This window comes from Aphis gossypii, chromosome 2, assembly GCF_020184175.1.
Source record: "Aphis gossypii isolate Hap1 chromosome 2, ASM2018417v2, whole genome shotgun sequence".
Lineage (NCBI taxonomy): Eukaryota > Metazoa > Arthropoda > Insecta > Hemiptera > Aphididae > Aphis > Aphis gossypii.
The window spans coordinates 5,205,302-5,231,714 of record NC_065531.1 but is presented as its reverse complement, the minus strand read 5'-3'; the positions used below and the strand labels follow the sequence as shown (position 1 = coordinate 5,231,714).

The 26,413-nt window shown below is 27.3% G+C and overlaps 1 protein-coding gene across 1 annotated transcript in view; it reads left to right on the top strand.

Annotated features, from left to right (window-relative positions):
* LOC114129776 (TWiK family of potassium channels protein 7-like) overlaps window positions 1–26,413 on the top strand; it is an 85,278-nt gene that overhangs the window by 39,070 nt on the left and 19,795 nt on the right. The window contains exons 2-3 of the mRNA XM_027994608.2: window positions 20,698–20,912; window positions 21,709–21,863. Coding sequence (XP_027850409.1) covers window positions 20,698–20,912; window positions 21,709–21,863 — 370 coding nt within the window. The remainder of the gene's footprint in view (window positions 1–20,697; window positions 20,913–21,708; window positions 21,864–26,413) is intronic.

Genomic DNA, 26,413 nt, shown 5'->3' with positions numbered 1-26,413 from the left:
TTAGGTTTAACACCCCTATGTGTTTGGTTGGGGTACCAAACGCATTTTAAACGGAACATACCAGTGAATGGCTTTACCTCTCATACTCCCCGATTCCCATTCCATATTTGTTACATGTCTTATCTCTATAAATAAAATAAAATAAATCATCCATTTAAATAAATTATAACATTTTAGGATAGACAAATCATCGGTTACTAATAAAATTATGCTTGAAATTGAACGAAAACGGTTTTCAGCATATTAAAATAATTTAATTTACAATTTTAGTTCATTAGCTCTTTTGAGATGGATGGTTGATAATTCCGATAGCGTATCTGTTGTGGTATATTTCCAAAGTTTATAATTATTATTTGAAACAATCACGAGAATCGGAGAGCTAAAATTGCTATCTTTAAGATTCAGGGTGCAAAGCACCCTTGGCATCCTGGTGATTTACATCGACGAGCCAACGATATCCGTTATTACCTAATTATATTATTATTGTAATATGGTATACATCGACGAATAATTATTATTGTGCTCAGTAATATTCATAACACGACGTAGATACTATTAATACGACGCTGTCGTTTTGCAAACTCGTATAACGATCGTACAGTGTTCGTTCGAATATATGAACGTGTGTACGCAGTGGTATACCTATAAATACACTGTACTTTACATTATATTATAATTCCGTATGTGTGTGTGTGTGTGTGTGTGTGTGTGTTTTGTATGGCTGACCATTGTGTGATCGTTTATCCATTAATCATGATATGGTCATCTGTTTCGACGCTTAATGTGCACCCCCAATGGATTTATTAACTCGGTTTGGCCGACAGAAAGCCATTTGCGAAAGGGCAAAGAGAACGAAGCGCGTGCGTAAATTAGAAACTTTCCGAGTGTCTGTCGATACACGCTTGTTTGTTATAATCATATATATATACAGGGCGATTCGTTCAAAGGTAAATGAAGGATCATATTATCGAAAAGTTATATGTTCGTTACTGCGTATTGTACACCACCCTGCAAACTTTAAATACGTAGTATGCACTGTATATTCTAATTACATATTTGATATCTGTGCATTTAAATTTTTAGAAACGTATTCTTCAGAGTATAATAGTTTAATGTATATACCGTTATTTGGAAACGTAAAAAAACTACGTTTTAGTAACGATAAAAGTACTTAAAAATTAAATTATTTATAAGAAATGTAATTTTTCGTTGTGTTATAATTCTAGGAAAAAAAGTACTTTCAAAATTAACATATTTACATTTTAAAGAAATCACTCTGTTTATTTATATAACATGCGTAACAACATTACCCTTTGAATTCGTTTATCAATAATTGGTATAGTATTACGCTCGGACTCTTAATATAATACTATTATTGTTACTTGTAAACTTTTTTTTCGATTTCATTTTCTAACACACGTCAAAAATACCACACTGCGAGTTATATATATATATATATATATATAGATGTACACATTAATCGGTCTTTACTATAACTATATAATATATTATAACTGTGTTTCGTGTATTGCGCAGTATAAATCATTTACGCTTTGACGTTTCAAACTTTTGAATTTATTTTCACACGCGTTCCTTGTGCGGTGGGTTGGATGCGAGGGGCGTAGTGCGTATTATGATAATTGTATTAAAGTAAAACGGTTGCTGCAACTAAACTCATAAAATATTACAGTTCAGTTTTATTATGTTATTTATATGTAATTTTTTTTTCAAGTAAATTCGTAAACTACGCCCGGGAAATGACCAATTAGACGGAAATTCAAGATTGTGAATGATAAGACTTATATTATGGATATAGTAGGCGGCCAACAATAAGATATATTATAAGGACATTTGAGAATATGTTTTATTTTTTATGATCACATAAAATTTGAAATACTTCTTACAAACACTACAACAGAGTTGTATACAACCATGATTTTGGCTGAATGTTTTTTTTTTATTTTAATTTCGAATTTAAACCGTTGCAATATTATTATTCTGGTTAGTCAAATAATGTAGGATCGGAATTTTCAGATTTTGCGATAGATCCATATTTTTCGTCATATATAATCTTCCAATATATTGTATTGTTTATTATTATGATGTTAAATATTATTAATTATATAATATATATCTATATAACACAACAATTGTATTGCATTTTCAATATTTCAGTCAACAACATGTTCATGTAAATTAACAAAAATGTAATAAATATAATAACATAAAAAGATATACTTATACTTATAATAGCTATGAGTTAAAATATTTAAAAATATTAATACATTATATATTTAATAAAATATATATTGTTGTTTGTTTACAAATATACTATTATTATAAATAATGATTTTCTTATATATTAGTGAAGTTGATGAGTATCATTCCTCTAACTACACATAAAATAGCTTAGGCGTTTTCGCTTAATATACCATTAATTCATACCTAAGTTATTTATTCAGTTTTACATGAATTAAATTTTTTTTATCGTCGTAATGCACCAATATATTTATTGATAGTATTTATTATCAAATGGATGTATATAAAACAGTAATCTAAAAACACTATCATTTTGCATTAATATTTGCTTGGGTAATTATAATTAATTTGATTTGTTTGAACGAGCTGAAAGAAAATATAATCTAGATACGCCCACTGCACATATGGCTAAACAAAAAAAAAAAATATGGGAATAACTAAACGATAATTTAGTTCACGAGTCGAATGATTTATGTACATAGGCCACCCTGGTCCCTGAAGCACACTAAACCACAGACGATAAAACTGAACAACACAAAATAATATTATACAATATATTGCTATTACGTCATAATTCAAATATAGATTTAAAAAATTATTATTCATTATTTTTAGTTTACTATTAACTTTATCGGCTATCAGCGTTACATGATGTATTTGACGTAAATTAAAGTAATTATATGCACTTTTATTGTGTCGCTATTTCCGAAACACGGTATAATCATTTTAAAGTATTTTGTCAAAGTTTACACAGTTATGAATACTATTAATTGTACTCAAACAAAACGATGACAGGATCTTATTATAGTTTGTTATGGTATGTGACCATGTTACTTATGAAAGGTCGAGCCCACGAACCCACGACTCTTCATTAAAAGGGTATAGGTACCATAATATATTGTAAGTGCACTATAATGGTGTTAGACAATGACATAATTTCAAATATAGGTATTGTATCAAAAAAAATCGAAATTATTTACCATATACATAATTTTTGTCCTATATGACATCGTATTTTGTCTATTCAATAAAATGCAGAATCTGATTTAAATTCAATTTACTGCTTAATTTGTGCTAATCTATCATTGTTGATTCATGTTTAGTTTTCTGGATTTATTCCAAGTAATTCAAATTCGATTTGTTCTTAAGTCAAAGTGTTGCGTTCATTGGGTAGTTATATTGTAATAATATTCATTAAATATATATGAAACCTACAAAATATCTAACGCAGCCACTTTCGATAAAGCTGGTTTTGATATCACATCATTATGGACTATTTCCCACGATATCGTTGCAAAACATCACTAACAATAATATTATAAGCACCATTTTCGGTCAATGATGATCTACCACAGCATCTTCTTAGAGCGTTGAGCATTTTCCACGTAAAGTATGGTTATCATTGTTATTATTTATTCCGCTGGTGCCAGAAATGATTTAGATAAAATATTTTCAGACAAAACACGAAACGGTCACTTAGCTGAGAATACCACACGAGTTGGGGAGGATTATAAAAACGAATAAACGACGAAACGGATGTCAAATTCGATATTGTGCACTATATTATTATTATTATTATATACATACACGCACACACAGCTATGTAAACAACGTTTTTCTCCCGACCTTATTTTGAAGTGAAACTGAAAATAATCTTGGACCAAAAACGAATGAAACAAAAACACTCTCCAGGAACTTTAAATTGAAAATAAATTAGATAAGTCCAGCTTTAACAGCGTCCGGTCTAATGATAATATAATAATAAATTATAGAAATCAAAAACACGTGACAAATATTCTCGACGAAAATTTTTTACACGATGTCGATATGTATTTTATATTGTTATATTGACGTGTTTAATTATATCACATTTAATATCTAAAACACTATAATGTACAGTGGACAACGGGGATGAATCGATAACTTTACAACTATCTTTGTGTATGTATGTAATATAAGTGATTTTTTTATATTTGTTATAATCTCAAAAATTACGCAATAGATTCGAAAGGGTTTTTTTAAATTTAAAGAGTATACTGAGGAACTTTATATTATAACTATAATTGTATGGATCCAACTCCTGTTCATAGAATATTGAGGGATAAAAAAGTAATATAATATACTAGTGGATAAATATGTAAGAAAAAAACAAAGAAAATTAAAAACAAAAAATAAAAAATGTTAAATATTATTCTCTGGCGAAATAGATTACCTCATTTACACCAGATGAATTATCAATATAGTAATAAAATAGTTAATTTTATGTCAATGGTTATGAGAATACAATCTATATAGAATTGATTTACTAATGAATTAAAATGGAAACAAAATACAGCGATAAAATGTATTTTTATTCATTTCTTTCCTAACTGAAGTCCCATTTTATAGCTAGTTGCTAGGTCTTAGTAATATTAATGTGACACCCTAAAAATAATAATCCTATTTAGTATTGGACAATTAGAAATTTTTATATATTATAAGTGTTTATAGATTTATATTAATTACCGACATAAAACATTTTCAAATCACCACACCTGCAATAATAATGTATTATGCCTTTGCACACTAAGTATCATATACCTATATTGTCCTTCATATATGTAGATTGTAGACAAATAATTCAAAAACTCTTCGTTTGGATTTTGATTTTTACACACCTTTATATAATTTACAATAAAAATAAGAGAGGAAATGTATCATTTAAAACGAAAAATTATCACCACTTGATAATTCATGTATTAGGTAGTGTTTCAATAATTTCAAACTATTGTCTTTAGGACTTAAGTATTTAAGTATATTTAAACATTCTAAAAAACTAGTTTTGATAACTGCATTATTGAAGAAAAAGTGAGGTAAGAGTGTTTTGTAAATCACCTTGTATATTATTATACATCAAAGTTAGCAACCCAGCAACCTCGAAAATTTAACTACTACGCGCGTGGTCCTTCGTCGTATAAGCGCATCATTGCCCGCTTCCGCACATCACCTACTCTATACCGATGTCGATTTGTTTTACACGCTCCATTACATATTAATTTTATGTCTTATCGAAACGTATATTATTTAATATATATATATATATATATATATATATATATTTACACAAAGGGTAATCTATAATAATTTACTTAAACTACCGTATAAAACGTTTTATTTTTATATAAACCGAAAACTAGACTCTTACGTTAAAAAGTAACAAAAATGATAAAATGTTTGTTAACGCGATAAACATAAATTCAAACGATTTGTAAAGAAAATAAAAATCTAGTGATAGCAAATATGATAATAATGATCAGTATTGCATTGATATTGGTATCATTTTTAATATTTATTTTAAAGTGAATAATAAACACACACACACACACACACACACACACACACCCATACGTGAAGTATATTATATTTTTAAAAGTTTTGAGTATTCGAATGATAAACGATAAAGAGGTGTACCAAGTATCTACTTATAACAACTACAGTTCATTAAAAAAGTTTGACCGTTTAAAAAGCACCATTATATAATATAGAGTACATGTTATACAGAGTGATTTTCTCAACAGTTATATCAAAATTTATAAATGAACGTTTTTTGTTATTTTTTTTTTCTATAGACAATGAAAAATAAAATGTCAAATAAAATAGATTATATTTTTACATTTTTAACCTTATTATTTTATGTTAGCGTATATTTTTAATTTCTTATTTAAAGCAGATTATTTTTTCTTGGAACTTGGTGTATAAAAATCTAATTTTTAGTGATAATACAATTACCTAAAGTTGAGCGGGGTAAAGTGATATTAGTTTCCCCACAAAATGTAGGTTTGCTACTTCAACTAACCATCACTTTAAATACTTATAAAACTAATTAACTACTCGTTCCACGTTCACCGAAAAAAAAATATATATATATACATATATATAAATGTATTTTGTTTTGAAGTATGAAATTAAAAATATATTCTGTCAGAAAAAGTAAATACTCAACAATTATAACGATAAAAAACATTTTAATAATGATAATAAAAATATTTTTGCAAATATTTTAGCTTGGAATTTTTTCAAAATAATTAGGATTTATAATTATTGTTAAAAATCACTCAGTATGATTTATATCAGTCTATTCGGGTGGTAAATGAGTTACTATCGACGACGACGACTGTGAAGATCACTCGATGACGTGACTGATATGCTAACACGTCGCGTTCGATTTATTATGCTTGACTTAGACACGATCACGCGAAATAAATTTTAGAATAATACCTATAATATGATATGTTTATTTATTATATTATATTATTATTATTATTTCGATTAAACTTCAGCATAAACAGTGTAAAGATATAATAGGCCACGGTCGTTTTTTACATCCCTAGTGCATGTGTATCGTGTTATAATATAATATCGTGAAAGATGAGCCGCCCACCATTGTCAGTCCATTCGTTATTTTAACAGATACCGATAAATCATAACTATTACGTGTGCATCTGGATAGGTATACAACGGTTCTCCGATTACGATTATGATAATCATTAAAACCGGCGATTATGAGCACGAATTATTGTCGCAAACGATGAGTTCATTGTTATATGTACACATTCTATGTTGGTGTGATAAAAAAAATTGTTTGGCGATAAAAGTAAATGTCGAAAAAAATTGAACCATAGGTCCGATAATAATTATATAATGATTTAACTCACATTTCATTGTGAGTTAGCGAATATTTTGTCAAATGAGGCAAATTACTATCCCCAATATAAAATAATATATACAAAACACTAACGTAATGCAATCATGCATCCAGAGGTCAACGGATAAACATATAATAGCTTATGGACTTCATCTATTCTGCTAGAGAGAACGGGCGACCATAAAAAGAATATTATAACGTTCAAAATAAAAATAGCCCTCCAAAGCGCAGAACCATTAATTTACTGTCTGATCAGCATGATCGTATCGTCCGATATCCATTGCGTGCTCACCAATCAACTCAACGACAACAATCTGTTCAGATACACCGATTTTAAAATACTTTTTTTTTTATTAATATTGCACAACTGATCAGCGTCCATAATATTCACTGTAAATAAATAAATTGATTAAATTTTGTAAATTGCATTATATCAATCGCTACCATGCGTTAAAATATTTTATATTTTGGAATATTTTTTTGTATAACTAGTGCATATAGTATAATATCATTCTGATTTCGGGTGAAAATTGTTTTTATAATAGAATATTATGTTTGACCTATACAAAGATTCATTGTTGAAAATAATTTGTCGTAATCAGAAACACTTGACTTGACCAGTAGTCCATAAATATATGAAACTGTGTTATCATATGGTATTAGTAATAAGGGGCTATAAAGCGCAAATAATAGTTGTTGCGTATAAAAAACATTCCTCTATTATAATAATTATACGTACACATAGACTCAACTACTTACAAAAGAGCACTTTTTCTATCGTTAAAATCTTATTTCAGACATGTAACACTTGATTTTTTTTTAATTTAAAAAAAAATACTTTATATTTTATTATTTGTTCAATCTATGCAGTTCTATCTTTAAGTAAAGAACACATAAAGAAATTAAATTAATTTATAATTAACTTGTATACGTATTATCTCGTATACACACATTTTTCTACTTCATATAGGATGATATTAAGAGATTATTTTTTTTTATATTATGAATATTGTTCTTAGTATTTATTTATGTTGGAAATAAAGTTATATTAATAATTAACTATGAACTACCAACCTATCATATTATATTTGTATTTTATAAGTATACTTGTTTAATAATTATTATCTGTTATTTTTAAAATATGAAAAATACGTTAAAATTTTAATGGACTCTTTATTTAGCTTACGAAATTTTTATTAATATAAATGTTATTGAAACAAAGTTAAATGTATATGTATTATGTATTACAATTATTAATGTATTATTAATGTTTCATCTATCTATATACCGACACAATAAACTTACACTAAGTTATCGATTACCATATTTTAAAAATAAGTAATAATATCGTAGTGTATAATATAAACTGTATAAGTTAGTAATAAAACGTAGATACAAATATAATATATTTAAGTTTTTGAAGAAGACGTTTTTTCGAGTTATTATTTCTCGAATGCCACCTAACGTGTATTGATTGATCATATTCTTAATTGGTCTTAATAAATATTTTCTTATTTTATATACTTTTTTAATATTATTTCTCTATTAATTTTTAGTGAACTTTATATGTAGTACATTTGGAATGTAATAAATACTTGCAAGTCTTAATATAATATACAAAATCATATGCTATTCAACAATTTAATAAAGTCAATTAAAAATTAAAAAATTGTTTTAAAATATTGAATAAAAATAAGTTAAGTTCGATTATTATTGTTTTGCCTTAAGGATAACAACCTCTGACCAACGGCATGCAAGTGAAATTGAATATTTATTAAAAGGGCATTCGATTACAATCGCGTTACACGTCAGACATATTATTATGTTCTTCTTACACGGCGGCATGGTGTTTGTGCATGCGATATAATAATAATAATATATATATATATAGTTTGGGAAACTCATCAAACATCGATTTTCGACGCAGTCGAGTGCGGTGGTATTCGTTTTCAAACAATCACCCCGCTTGTACGTGAACCCAATCAGGCTTTAATTTAAAAAAAAAAAAAGATTGAGAACAAAAAAAAAACCCAAAAACTAATACCAAACCGCACCGCAAGAATGTGCCGGATTTTATTGACTTTCGTGTCCAAGAAGAGGGAAAAACAAAAATTCGTGATTTTTTTTAAGCGAATCGCTCCGAATACGAACCTCACAGCAATAATACTATAGCCAGTGTAGGGTACCTATTATATTATATAACCTCCATACACGCGGCAGACCGCAAAGTGTAACGATCGGAAGCATTGGTGGCGGCAGTGGCGGTACTGGTGGCGGCGACGTTGTGGGTGGAAATGGTGGTGACGTTGTTAGTGTTGCTGATGCTACGACTGCTGCATATATATTTATCGTGCTCACTGGAGTTACACTTTTTGACGAATTTCGATCAAATCCCAGATTTTCCATCCCTTCCGCTGCCGAGGTCTTGGCCGCAGTTTTTGGGATTTTTCACATATTAAACCGATCAAAAAAAAAAAAAAAAAAAAGAAAGAAAAAAGCAATTTCCCTCACTCCTTCTCTCGTCATCTATTCCTCTACGTCATTCTTGTACCGCTTTCGCTTCTTCTCATCATTCTCCCCGACGACAGCCATACTATTATTCTTCCTTTACCGGTTCGTCTCGTATCATCGTCGACCCGTAAAACCCTCCGTAGATACATCTACCGGCATATATACGTATATATTGCAGTTTCCGTCGACGTTCTCAAGCTCCATTTTTTTTTTTTATCGTCGTCGCACTGTCTTGTATAGGTACCTTTATACGATGTGAACGATAGATTGACAGACAGGTATGTATAGACGTTGTCGTCGTCGACGAGAGATCAAACCGACCTTTCATGCGTGAGATTTCGCAGTAGCGTCTTTAGATTTTCGAGAAATCGGTCTGGACTATAATATGTTTATACATTATCTGAAACTTTCAACTTTCAACATTATATATAAATATATTTAATGTAAAATTATTATGTGGTTAACAACGGTCGATTCAATTTTACTGTCTCTTTTTCTCTTTATTTTCTATGACTATCTCTTTATTTCTACTTATACAAAGTATTGACTGCAATAGTCTATTTCAGCGAAAAAGTATGCAATATATATATATAATACATTCACAAAACCATATAAATATATTAGGTATGTCGATTGACGAGCGATAGTCAATATCCCACTTGTATACGTTAAACGCTTTAAATATATTCGCCTGTGCACTTACCAGCCAGATACATAAAATATACAGGTATAATGTGTACCATAATTTTAAATGGTTAAAATAATTTATTGATTACTATAGAAATTTAAAATAAATACACGATCGCTAAATTAAAATAAATTATTTATTATTCATTAAACATTTTAATTTCAAAATTCTGGTCACTTGTAGACCCTGAAATGATCAGTTAAATTGAGTGGCAATATCAAGGTTCGCCACAGTCCGAAATAATAAAAATACCAATTTATAATTATTATCGTTTATTTTAAACATACAGACATCAGCTGATAAAATTAACAAACAACGATAAAACACTGATAGTAAGAATGTATTATTGTACCACAATACATAGTTGATAAACAAATGGAGCTCCACTATTCTCATTAGTAGTTACTGAAAAATAAAATATCTACGTGTGACTTATTCTATGACAATTAATGGAGGTCTCATGTCTTATCGTTGTATTCTCTAGATATGTTCATAGCTAGGCTAATAATTTGATTTCTTCTAGGTATGATTGGCAGTTTGAACCATTATTTTTTTTTACACCAATCATGCCCCTTTCCATCGAAATGGCTTTTTATTTTTGCAAAGGCTTGACAAATGAAGAATCACTTAAGTGTCTGGAGGCTAACGACCAATTTGGTCGAACTGTTTGGCTAACTCAGTAGTAGACAATTATAATAATAATCGTGTCGGAGACAGACGTCGTCATAATTTGAGCATCAAATTGGCCGTCAGCAGGAAACCGATATTAAACATAGCATGATGTCAAGTACATAAAGTATGTATAAGAACTATGGATAATGTTTTCCGTGTTTCTGGAATAATTTCACAGAATGTTTGAAAGTCGATAAATCAATTTTGCTACACGTAATGTTGTATAGTATCATAAGGCGACAGACGACAATTTTCTGATACATACCTAATTATATTTTACGTACGATCAGAACAATCTATATAATATGCATAGAAGGATGATTGATCATCAAACGTCAACGATACGTAAGCTCTCTCTAACATCGTAAATATTTAATGGGTATAATGTACAATGTATACATATCGTAAGTATATACATACTTATTATATAATATAATATATACATCAATCTATGTATATAAATGTGAAAACAGAAATCTTCATCATGTATGTTCTCAGAAACTACTCATACGATTATCTTGTTTTTTTTTTTTTTTTTTTTTTTAATCAAAAAATACATAGCGCAGAAGGTTATAAGATTATTTGTGACTCTAAAGGTTAATTAAAAATTGATTTATGAATTTTTTAAATAATAAAAAACTACGAAAATAAGTATATTATTTGTTTTATCCGTGTTACCAATTATTATTTATAATTAGAAATTAGTATTTTAGTGAATAGATGATGTATAACAGGATAACAGTATAACTTTTTTGTTATTTTTAATTCAAACTATTAAAAATTTATGAGTTGTTGGAAAAGGAAATCAAATTTGGTTCGTTCAACAAATAATAATAATAATAATAATAATTTAAAAAAAAATACTGTTGTTAAATGGTTAAAAAAAAAAAGCAACGATGGGCAGGACAGCTATGTAAAGTTTATATGTCGGAAATATCATCTATACTCCGGAAAACAAAAAAATATTATTTATCTATACGCGCGAGCATTAGAAAACCAAAGTTAACAAAGATAAATTTTTTCGGGCAGTGAGCGATACGCTACAATACATATTTATACATACTATATTAAATTATAAACCTATTAAAAGCGTGTTAAAAAAATAAAATAACGTCGTATCATCGATGATGAATTACAATTTACAAACGAATATCGACATGCGTTGACGGGTATATTACACATAATGATAATGTTACTCGGGCACATCAGAGATAATGAAGATACATATTTCCAACACGTGACATTTAGGCACTCACATATTATTTTCACATTATTATGAAACATAAAGAAACGAAAAAATTGACATTCGAACAAGTTAATTAACTGTATCACTTCGTCGTTAGCGGTCCATTGAGCGGCGTTTTTTTTATTTGTATGTATTTGTGTGATGTATTTTTTTTAGATAAAACTCGTTTTTCCAACACATAATAATATTATGTTATATATTATGTATATTTGTATAGACTTGGTAGAAATTTCAAACGAACTAAATTCCCTAATATTTTGATCATTTATTTATAGCGGGAGCAAGAGTAATTATAATTATTCACAAAAATGTCGTTATATATTAAAATATCACAAATTAAAATTGATTAACCTTAAATTTTGTTTTTATACTTATCGTGTGCAAAATAAAACTGTAAGTAATACAATTATTATTTCTAACGGTAATATTGTCTATACATTCAATATTGACACTAATCAGATTATATATATATAAAAAAAAAAAAAACAGAAAAACTCTTTAAAGAGAAAAAATAGAGTACTTCAAATCTTGGAAAAAAATATTATGAGTAGAAAAATATAATGTATTCACATAAATTAAAATGTTATATTATCATAAATTAAAAAAAAAAAAAATTGGTTGAGAATAAAATTGGATGGAGTGAGAAAAAAATATTGTAATAATAATTGTACTCCAGTGGTTATAATAATATATACATTCGTCCAAAATAGGATATAAATACATATTCAAATATATGTAAATTAAAAAAATACCCTCCTTAAGTATAGCAACCACCATCTTTTGATTTTTAAATGGCAACCATTATAATTTTTTTTTATTTAATATATTCCGATAAGGAAAATTAAAAAATGATGATGGTCCAAATAAAAATAATAACAATAAAAATACGTCTGAAAACTGCAAAACAATTTATTAAAAAGTATTAAAAAAGTGATTTCATTGTTATAGTTGTAATATTTGTTTGTTTTTCACAATTAAATCTTTTGTGTTCAATATTATGATGAATAATATAACTATTTAAAATTCTACACAAACGATAATGACTAGTTACGGCAGATACTATTTGCTGTATTTTAAAAACTTATCCATAGGTACGAATTTATAAAGATGAAAATTTGTGAAAACAACAACGCAATTTATCGATCACTTTTTGTAAATAAAAATGTCATAACCAAACATTTGATACGAATATAACGTGACATAGCACTTATTACTTTGTAGAAATATTTTGCAAATTGTGTAAACTCTAGATCAAGTTCGTCTAGTTTTAGAATTTAAATTTGTCGTTAAGTGATCTCAGATTAGCCGGATAGTTAATTAACATGTTATGTTATAATAACATTTGTGTAGAATGAACAATATTTATGTATCAATATTATCTAATCAATCATAAATTAAATATTTTTAAATATTATATTATAATAGTATATATATATATATTTTTTTTTTTTAAATAAATAAATCATGATCAAATATTAAAAATATTAAAAAGAAGGAATAAAAATAAATCAATATCAGAAAGTTAGTCAAGAATTTTATAAAATTAATTTTCACTCGAGTTTCATTTAAGTTTCTTAGAATTAAACAAAAAAAAAATAATAGTTTAAATTTTATGATTTTTTTGTTATATTATTGAATAACTAATATTTCGCATTAAAGTATCGAAAAATAATTTAAAAGCAATATAGTAATAATAGGTATATTTTATATACTAGATACATTTTTAAATTTTAAATTTAAATTCTGATTACATCGTATATTCTGTATTAATAAAAATACTATCAAAATTTTTCTTTTAAATTTTGATTTATAGTTCATATACATGTTACTTGTATAATGTAGAAATTATCACACGTAATTTATGACTCACAATTTTCGTATTATAAATTATAATAATATAACAACCTAATATAATATATCACATTATAAAGTAGAACTATTTTAGTGTAAATTTTTAATATGTAAAGATTTTAAATACAATATTAAAAACTTTATACTATAGAGAAAATCAATATTAGATTTCTTTTTTATGTTTCCAAAAATTGTAACATTTTAAGTTAATCATGTTATATATGGCATCATTGTACATCGTGCATTAACAGATTGAGTAATATAGATTTACATATCATTAAAATTTAAACCATTGAAATGCATTTACACTCTACTATTAAACACACTTATCATCGTATACAAATTAAACAGCACTGCATAACAGATAATCTTTAGAAATAGAAAGTGCTGAGTATTATAATTTTCTGATTAAACATTTACGAGGGAAAAAGACGAAACGATAATCATTTTGTCACTTGGTTGTGTGCGTGTTTTATTTAAAACGAAATTATGTCTATTTAGTTTTCTCAGCTGTCTGATTACAATCATGAAAATAAAACCACGAGCAGTAATGACCGTGTCATACACACGCTTTTGGCGTACGCATACACCGACCACAACATTTTGTTTCTGTCTGCTGCCGTCATTTCCATAACTTGACGGAAAAAAGGTGTGACTCATAAATGGACGCAATCTCCACCGAATCAAATTATATAAAACATTATTTAAAAGTAATCACACGTTTGTCTATAGCATGTTTGATATTAAGATGTAAATATTATTTATATGGTAGTATTCAATTTATACTTCGTATTTAATAAGAAGTAAAATTTAAAATTATAAAATAAAAATTTCAATTAATTATGTAAGAAATAGAGGGAGATGATAAAGATTGGCGAATCACTCTATACATAGTTAGCCGATGCTGATTGTTTGATATTATTCATTAGGTATGACTATTTTTTTCAAGTGTGTATCGCGATATTGATACATAATATTGTTATTATTGCGTATCGAATATTTTTCAATAGATTCATGGTTTTTTAGCTCTCCGTCATAATAATAAAATCGGAATTTTCATTATTTTTGTATCTCTTTAATATAATATTTTATATAATTATGCATATATACAATATATTTTGTTTGTGTTTTGTTGAATCAAAAAATGTCTAATGTAACTATTTAAAGGTTTATTTGATTATCATATTGATTTTAACCTTTTTTATGTTGTAATTTAATTTTCTGAAGCAGCAAAAATATTATTATTTTTTTTTTTTTGAAATGGTTATGTACATAAATGTCGAATATTGATCCAATAATGTATTCATATAATAATACTTCTGAATACTAAGAATTACAAAATACAGATTCAAGAAATCTATACAGAGAAATAATTGATGAAATAAGTTCATAAAGAATGGTTGAGAAAAATATTAAACATTTTTAATTTTGGCAAATGATTTAACCATGAAAATAACACGCCAATGAACTCAAAGAGATGCGTAATTGACTAATTTGAAGTTTTATCTTTAAGATAACTTTACTTTATATAATAGTCACTGTGTCCTATGCAGAGATTAAAAATATGTTTAACACGGCGTGATGTATAGGCATTTTAGGTACATCCATCATATTCTGTGCTTTGCTGTATTCAATAATATTTGATGCCGTTGCACTCTTCGTTAGAGTTGTTTTATTTCAACTTTTTAAATTTTTTCTAAGCCACAAAGATCACTCAAAAAAAAAAAAAAGATAAAAGGGTAAAATATAATATTATCTGCAGGCTAACCGTTCTTCGGCGATACACAATTCACTTGACCGGAAATTCTCAATCCGGGTGATCCCTGACTGGCCGACTTTACAATGACCGTGCAAAACCGTTTATGACATAACGACAAAGTACTTTTAAAGTTTCTATTGGAGCACGGTTAGGTGGCTTTTGAAATAATGGGTACCACGATTGTATCACGACATCACGTTACACCGTTTGCTAGTCACAAAAGTCGTTCGAGCGAGATTGACTCGACTATAACACAACGCACACCGGATCAATGGTGTCCAAGATGGAGTTTAGAAAATTTGAAGTTTTAGAACGCTAGAAGCAGATATTCAAACATAGTATTATTGTTCGTAATATCACTGAAGAAGCACATTATTAAAACGATTCGTCATGATTTATCGGCGACTTTAAACTGCAGCAGGCACGCGGAACCTATATGTGATTTTAAACCAAAAACAATACGAACCATAAAAACAACAAAACATAGAATGCGTATATAGGTACATTATGTTCTTCACGAGCGTTTAAACACACACTTTGCTTCGTATTATAATATGTACAATAATTCAAACAAAATATATTGTTATACGATACACGGACCCAACAAGAACCCATATTACCATAATATTATTATATTATTTTGTAATAGTTATTTAATTTTATGTCTACGGCGTTGCGTTCATAAAAAAAATAAAAAAAAAGTCTTTCCCAAAATTCTAGCAAATTTGCGTAGTTAGATTAATTATGTAACCACACCGGCGAGAGTTAAAACAAATAATTTAAGTTGTACATGGAAAATTAAAAATTAATCATTTTTTTTTTTTTTTTTTTTAATCTCAACGAGCCAGAACATGATTTATTAGATTCTATCGCGGGAATACTGTCTATAATATATCATAACGAAGTTTATTCACGGTCACGTTATTATTTATATTCGTAAATTGATAAAATACAACGGAACGAGACTGGCTAATGAGAATATTTGTTTAAACAATTCTCGTACATCACGCGATAATAATAATTCATCACGAGTTCTTTATATTAATGGTACGTATATATAAATATAAAATATACTGAGCGTCTTGGTTAAAACTGAGCCCCCTAGCTGAAACGTCTTTATTAGAAGGGGGCACAGCGAGTTCGTATAATTCAATCACGTCAGTCGTCGACATTTTTCTTTCACAAACACAACGTTTCTCGTCGTCGTAATTGAAAGCGACTGGATATTGACGACGGTTTTTATTTTTCTCTTTTGTTTTTCGTTTGAAGTTAATAATCAAATACTGTTATTGTATTAAATTATGTATAATATGTAAAATGACAACAAATATTTACACTGATATGGACATATTGGAATTGACGGATATGCAGGGCAATCCATTTGACCTACTATGCACTTTTATAATTTCTTAGTATTATTTTTGAATATTTATTATTATATAACTACATGGTTACAAAATAAAAATGTACTTACTCGTGCTGTAACTAAATACTTTTCCAAATTTTTGAACGCTTATTCATTATTAAATATACATTTATTGTTATAAAAATATATCATTATTATTATCATAACACTTATTCTATTATATGGCATAGATAATAATATAATATAGTTGTATACTATAATATGGTATATAAAAAAATGACTTAAGCCTCTAAATGGAGAGACGGATATTAGCTGCGAATTCCAGAACATAATATGATTTATTATTTTAAATTTATTTCCATGCATAATTTATAAATATGCTACTGCGGTATGGAAGTTCTCTAAAAGTTTTACTACTGCTAGTCTTAAAATTGTATCCAGTTGATAACATAGAAAGTTAATTTTTCAAGATTTGAAAAATTATTTTTTTTTAAATATTCTAAAAATATTTATTTTTATTTGTTAATGGAAAAATAAGACTGAAATAATTACCCATGGCTTTAAAATTATCTTATAAGTAACTAAAAAAGTAAAAGCGAATTTTATATTACATAGTCCTGTACACATTTTCACAAATCATATTATTATAACTTAAGTTTAGATTTGCTTATCTTTGAATATTATATGAGTAATGAGTATAATATATTATATAATATATATTTTGAAGTAATTATACAGTTCTACAGAAGTAAGAGATGTTGATGTTTTTTTAAATTATATGAATAGAAAAATGTTTATAGTGAATAATATAGTATATACAATATACATGCATATTTTAGCAGTAACACGTGATTTGAAAAGTATTGTAAATATTAACAATTTTTTTTTATAAAATTTGATTATTTTTATTTATTTACATCAAACAATTATCAACCAAATAATGAAATTTATTTGTATACAATTTCATGTATCCAAGAATCTATAGCAATTTTCTTTATAAAGCTGTCAGTTTATATTTTAAATACTCTCTTATATACGTTTTATTTCACTAGAAATTATCAACGGACGGATTAGGCAATAATTTACACAGTACATGGTGATACGATGATATATTTTTTATAATTAAATATTTTATTATATTTTGTCTGTGTCTTGTAATTATATAGTTTGACTGAATAGTGTACAAATGTTTAAATTTTAACAATCTTTAACGTTTGATTTGTAATATTTATCAACGAATTATGAATTAAAATATTGCTGAAAAATTATAACTTTGCATATTTCTTACCGTAATTAGGTTTAATTGCCAGGTTTCTCAATGTATTAATATAATGTTACATTCAATTTAAGCATACATTTTATTTAAAGATAACATTTTCTGATAATATAGAAATGCATGAAAGTTCACATAAATTTCTCTTATAACCGTAAACCTCTAGGCGTCTGTTTTAGTTTAAAAATTAAATATTATAACCAGAACTTAAAAGTTTTAGCAAATGCATATTTTATTTTAGTAAGTCATAGAATATTTAAAGTAAAATACAAATTCGTTTCGCACTTTCCTGATGTCATAAAAAACATTTTATTTTACTAATGTTTGCATATTTACAGTTTTTATTTACATTTATCTAATTTAAAGTTTTAAAGGCTAGTTATAGACATACTTTTATATTATAAAGGAAATAATCAATATAACTTCAATTAAGTATACAAATATAAGAACGAACATATGTATTTTAATTTTCAAATATTTGGTACATTATCGGTTGTTTTTACCGATCACATCGGACAATTTATTCTATTCATCTCCAATAATTTTGGTATCAAGTCGGTCATATTTATATGTTCTAGAATTGAACCAAATAATTATAATTCCTAAATACTATATTATTCTATAAACAAATTACATTTTGAAAAACATACAACAAATTTTTTTAAAAAAAATAAATAATTTTCTTAAAAGGAAAAAAAATATAATGTGAGGTATATTATATTTTTAAACATTCAGCCTAAAAACAATAAAATGTTAAAAATACTTTAATCAATTAATGTTATAACTAGGGCTAGAAAATTATACCACTAAAAATACGTTTTTTTACTCTTTAATATGAATTTAAACACATCGAAGTTAATGCCAAAAAAAATACTAAAAATTGGTAAGTATGAAAAATAAAATTGTTAATACGTATTTGTACATTATCATGTATACGTTACGATACAGAATGTTTCATGGTGTTGTATTGTACCTCACATATAATCATTGATTTTAAAATATTAAAATGAATTTTTTCCATCTCTCAGTTATTGGAATAAACCAAAATGAACTTACGGTTATAATATAAATGACGTTTTATATTTTCAAAAATATAATAGGCCGAAAAAAAACGATTGACAAAGACAAACTGGACGGCGAGATGTCCCGCATGCTGGTATTGTAAAATATTAATGTTGCATTATTATAATAATACATATTGTGTATCTATAACAAGCACAATGGGTTGTAAAATACAATATAATATATAAACATATATAATAGTACGATTATCATAGACCATATATCATAATATTCTATATTCTACCATAACTAAATGTCCAAAACTCGTCAAACCGTTTGCACCTTTCCGATGACCCAACACGTGCCGCATTGTGGATCGTTACAATAGGACACCGAGAATAACTTCACCCTCCCCCCTCTCCCATTGTAAGTTATTATCATAAAAAATCAAACATTTCATTCTATTTTTCATAAAAATTTAACCGTTAGTATATTTATAGGACGTGTATCAAAATATTATGTTATGCAACGTATAATTTATATTATGTCATATTATTACTATGATTGCGAGCAACTCTGTAGAGGTATTATGTAAATTTCTCACCGTTATCACTGTCTTTCTATTATATCCACCATTGACGTTTTTAAATATAATATAGGCCTTCAATATTGTCATCGTAGTCGGAAGACTACCAGTGGAGTGCCGAATATATTAGATCTAAATTATTAATGTCATCAGTCAACGAGTTTGAAAGTGAAAAATGGTTTATCCGTTTGTAATTATGTCCGTAGTATCATTTGTATCAAATCTCCATGTAAAAACATGGTAGATGTATTGTTGATGGTGAACCGATAGTATTGTGCATTATATAGATAAAAAAATAATTTAAAACATATTTTTATCCATCTATCTAAATAAAATAGTTATCTGAGATAAATAACATATATAATTTCTTATGTCAAGTCTTTCACTTTTTTTTATCTGCCCAGTATATTCCAGAGTCCAGAGATTCTTCTAAACAAATGATTTTAATCCATTTCTTCGATTTTATTATCAAATAATTTTTATTATCCTATGTTAACCGCATAGTTGTTCTTATTATTATTATAAATCTAGAAGATATCACAAAATAGGAGTATACAATTTTTAAATTATTTCTATTTTTATTGATTTGGTCATATTTTATCTATCATCCGAATAATTGCTGGATCATCTCTCTGCAACACTGTAAATTATGTTGGATTTGGTGTAAAAAAAAATCTGATTTCGACTTATTTCACCACGCAATGTGAGTTTAAAAAAAACTCACAAACATTGTACCTCTACTAGAATTATTTTGTTTGTTAAATGAAATAGATAATGATTAAGTTTTCTCGTGTTTTCAGGCTATGGAAACGTGACTCCGCGGACGCTAATGGGCAAACTGGTTACCATATTGTACGCGATAGTGGGCATGCCGTTGTTTCTGTTGTACCTGTCCAACATCGGCGACATACTGGCCAAGAGCTTCAAGTGGATATACGCGAAATGCTGCCTTTGCCGGAACTGCAAGAAACGCCGAAAACGCATGTTGGCCATACAGCGAAAGGAACAGTGGAAGGTATATACCTGTATATAACGAGTGACGGCGCAATGCCATTAAATAATATAATAATAATATTATACGTAAAATGTAACAAAAATAATAATAAATATTATAATATACCGGCAGTGGCCTGCGCTGCACTGTCGATAGTAAATCAAAAATGACGTTGATGTATCGCCTTCGCGAGAACGGCACTTAATCTTTAAACCGGCAGTGTGCGGCGCGGAGGCCAGGGTAACTGGTGGTTCGGTCTCCTCTCTCCGTCAAGTACCCACATCATAATAACATTATACCATGTTATTATTATTATTTTTTATTCATATTCACGCAATAACAGCAGTTATTTTAGAACGACGTCAACTTTTTTGTTTTGTGAAATACTTACACAACATTTTAATAATACAATAACGTGCTTTGATGGTTTTCCGATGAAAATCGCATTCGAATATAGGTCGCGTAGTATTTTCTCTGCGTTAGCAAAAATGTTGACGACCACCACTCATAATATTATATGCATACAGATAAAATTTTACTTTAGAGAAAACTTTTTCTTAGCGTAGAAATATAATCATTCTGAATTTTTATTATAATCCACATCGTCTATCCTATGTCACTGTGCACATGCATAATATACATTATATAATATTATATATTATTAGAGTACTGTTATAGGATTCGGAATGATTTTTCTTTCAAAGCCCTGGTGACATAACCCGCACCACCATTCATTTGTTGTGCCAGTCGTTTTTGTATACACCGTCGTTATAATAATAAGAGTAATAGTAATAATAATAATAATAATATTTTACAGATGGATATGCGAGACTTCAAACTGAACACCGGCGTGCTTACTGAAGGTGAGGAGAGCGACGACGAGGGCACGACCGACGGAAGTTCCTCGTTAAGCTTCAACGACACGCAAGAGGTTACCGTGCCCATCCTTTTGTGTCTATTCATAATGGTCGGGTAAGCGAACGTGGTGATAGTGACGATATAATAATAATATTATATTATTACGATATAAGACGATAACGTGGATTTACGGGTTAGAAGCTCGTTATGTAAAATACATTAAACAGAAATTAAAATTATATTGAAATATTCATTTTGGTAAAATTCTTAACTTGAAAAAAAAAAGTTAATACTAAGAGTTCAAGTTTTTTGATATACGTATAAAAATAATAATTAACAACACGTACTTAAAGAATTGAAACAATAAATAATTATGAAATTTTATTATTGTTATACCTAATTTCTATATTAAGCATTTAAATTAATATTACATTATTATATCGGTAAACTCAAATCATGAATTAATTTAATATATATATGTGTATATATATATATATATAAATTAGATATTAATATAAGATTTATAACAATATACATGATTGCCTAAATAAATCATCTCTATTGAGCCAATGAAGCGTTTGTATAATAAAACTTAACATTTTGGCTACTCGAGTATAATCAAAATCGTATCGTAAAACGGAATCATTATGATGCTATATAATTAAAATATATGTTACTATCAATGTCGTAAATTCAGGTAATGATGATATTGACTATTTAATTCATATAATATAGTGTCTGAGTAAGTTAGCCATTATCTATAATGAATATAATATTTATGACATTGTTTTTATAAATCAGACGATATTACAATTTTATAGATTGGCTAATCATTATAATATTGAACCAATTTTATATCTTAAGGTTTTAATACTCACATCAAGATTAGGTATCTATTTATGAATTAGATACCAAACATTGTATTACTACTAACGAAATTATAATGATTGATGATCTATTTAAGTCTTTGTATGAGCTTTGAAAAAAAAATCCCAAAATTAAAATCGAGGACAAGTTTCTAAACCAATAATTCATAATACACTCAATTCACAAACTCAATTTGACATTATTGTCATGCAAAGTCAAAATTTTAATGAATTTAAATTTGTTATTAATTACAAAGATAATCTAAAAAAATGTATCCTATTTAGACCTTCAAAATCAAAATGTGCTTAGAAAAGGGCATTTAATTTGATCGATGTCTTTAATACAACCGATATTTAATGTAAATGCAATTCTTCGCCCTAACAATAGAAGGAAATTTGTAAATACAGTTATAACTGAGCTTAATGTGATGTGGAGTAATGTAAGAATAGTTCATGACAAATCAAGTCACAGCCAGAGCTAAGGGTAGGTAGAACGAGCGAATCGCGATATTGAAAATAATATTTTGGCAACAAAGATGTCTGGAAAAAGACTATCTATGGGGAATAAAATTTATTCAATTTAAAATTGGGTTTTTTTATTCAGGTTTATGAAATAAATTGTTGAAAAATGTAAATTACATTTTGTATAAATATAAATGATATTTACGAAAATTGAAAACTAATTAGGTAATTAAAAAGAAAATTTGTAAAAGAATTTCGCTAATTAGTTGATCTTATATTTAACTTAATAACGTGAGCTATTTAAAATATTCTTAGCTATATACTAAATAAATGTATGTACTTTATCACAATCTTGTTATTTTTTTATTGATTAAATTATCATTGACTATATAGTCTTAGTCAATATGACAATTAGTAGCCAGGAGTCAAACATAAAAATTACGTTTCATACTATTAAATTATTTCTATCATTGACTGTCTTAGTTAATCATTCTTAAAAATGACTAGCTAATTATATCAATATGTATAAAAAACAACCATAGTCAACATAGACCAACCGTTTTAAATAATGACTAATTATCATCATTGATGGTAACATATAATTAATCGCCACGTTTTATCTTGTGTGGATAAAACAAAATTTAAAAGTATATAACGGACAATTGAATATAACTATTTTAATTATATGCTCAGCTGATCTTCTAAGATTTGTGAATGTATTTCCTATGACAAAAATATCTTGAAAAACCTACGTTATAAGAAAATTATGTGCTCAGACGGTTTACTTTCATTTTGAGATTTTCATTCTCGTTTTAAACACAATTCAATACCTACCGGAGAATTTTATTTTATTTCTCAAGTGATATTTTTTATTTTACCTTTTGTGTAAAAATAAAAGAAGTAAGTCCTACTGTATTTACATTTTCAAAACGTTTTGAATATTAAAACCTAGGTGGTATTGAATATTGTGACATTTGTTATACGCTTATGAATCACGATATTCTGAGAAAGAAAAACGAAAGATTCAAAGAACTGTTTGTAGGTTCCCTTTATGCTTAACATTATTTTATACACGCTAAGCTCCATGCTCGATGTACTGGTAATTCATATACTATTTTTCTATTGCTCTCATCTCGACTTAAGACTAAACTATTTCTCGTATGAAAAAACTTGCCGGTATAAATCAATCGTTTACTAGGTATTTAATATAGCTAGTATTTTATTAGTTTTTATTTACAATTTAATATTTTATTTTATTTTACTATTTTAATATAAACTTGAGTAATTTATTTGTGGTTATTTGTACATTTTATTTAATATGTATTATATGTTTTTTTGTAAAAATATTTAAAAAATGATGTAGATAAGGTAATAGATAACACTTTTAATATCTATTTAGCTTAAAATAATTAAATAAAAAACTTAAATGTGTTAAACTGTATTTTATGATAAAATAATAACACTTATGTATACATTTTGAATTTTTCACTCGTAATTTATAAATACGTGTATATTAAATATTATTATACTAATTATTGCTTACAAAGAATGAACAATATACCTACCTATTACAAAGTAGGTATAGTAAAACATACATTATAAGAATAAATTGAACATCTAAAAAAAACACGAACATGAAATAAAATGAAATAAAATAAATAAACTATATAAAAACAATTAACACTTCCACAAAAGTATATACAAATACTATACTAAAATAATCTTTACCTGTACAATTACTTTCATAATTTATCTCAGATAACCATTTTGTTTTTAATAAAAATTAATCAATTTATATTTTAAATTATATTTCATATAAATACAATTATTGTTATTATACATTATATAGATAACGCACAATACTGGTCCTAGATTCAAGCCTGTGTTTCTGAAAGAACTAGTTAAATAAAAACATTTTTTTTTCCTTTAAATAGTATAATATTTTTAATCGGAAAAACATAATTGCTCTTTGAAGTCCTTAAAATTTCAGAAAGAGTCTGGTTCGACAAACAACTGTTTCTTTCTGTTAAAATGTAATAAAAAGTGAAAAAAAATCTCCACACTTAATCACCTTTTCATAAGCATCAGAAAATATTTTAATTAAAACATCGGAACCCTATTGCCACCCGGATCGATATACTTAACCGGGCTCACGATAACGGTTCCGTGGAATCGGTACAGCGGATCGACAGCGAAAGAAAGCTTTTCGTCATTTTCGCTTTTTGCATCCTGGCATCGGTAGGTATCGATGTAAATTATTTACGAGCCAATAATCCCCACTGGCGTTCTGTAAATTATCCTGTTATTTTAACGTCTACACTGCAATATTCTATTTCGTGAGTATCGTGCAAAATTTTATCATTTTCATTATTTTCATCCGATGCGAACACTGCAATTTAGCCTACGACATAATAATATTATTAATAGTATAATTATTGGTAGCGAGTTATTGTGATATTTTGGTTTTTCTGGTTGTTCTACTGTGTATCGTTATTCTAAACGGCGTACAGTTTCTCCGCATTACAGATCTTAATAAGTACGTAACCGTTATCGGCAAAGAAAACTTATTTCATAAAGTCTGGATGTAAGCCACATCAAATTTTTGTCACGTGTTTAAATTAAACACTGAGATTCCGTGTGTATAATAATAGCGTTCGTTTACTTATAACCATGTACAGTGCGTATGTCATTTTAAGCGATAATTGACTACTTAGAACGAAAATCAAAAGTTTCAAGTTATTATTTTTGTTGCCATGGTGTCAGTGGTTGTACGCAATATGCACAAAATATTCACTAATAAAAATGTTTTGTCACTAGACATTCATCACGGTGTGAGCTGAAACGTAAATGAGTATTTCACAGCCTTCAAAACCTTCGGAAAACATTGATGTTAACGTATACTATAGTAAACGGTAGATATTAGTATATAACTTATTAGTATCTATACAAAATCACAAAGCTTTTTGGTTGAAAAAATAACTATACTTGATTGCTATATTTATAAAATACATGTCCTTCATAACCCTCTCACATTGATATTTTCAAAATAAATGGCAATAATTATTTTGCAATTTAACTTTTGTAATGGTCACGCGTTTGATTAAAGTGCGAATTCAAAAGTTATGTAGGTCATAGTATAATATTTTTTTATACTTCGTCTTTAACCCATCTTAGTTTCAAAGAATAAATATATCGACATTTTTTTTAACGCTTGTTTATTGGGGAAAGTATAAAATACTATATGAAACCTGGTAGGTAAGAAAATATATATATATATGTTAGTTACAATACTGTGAAAAAAAATGATATAATATGTAAATTCCTTCAACATGAAAT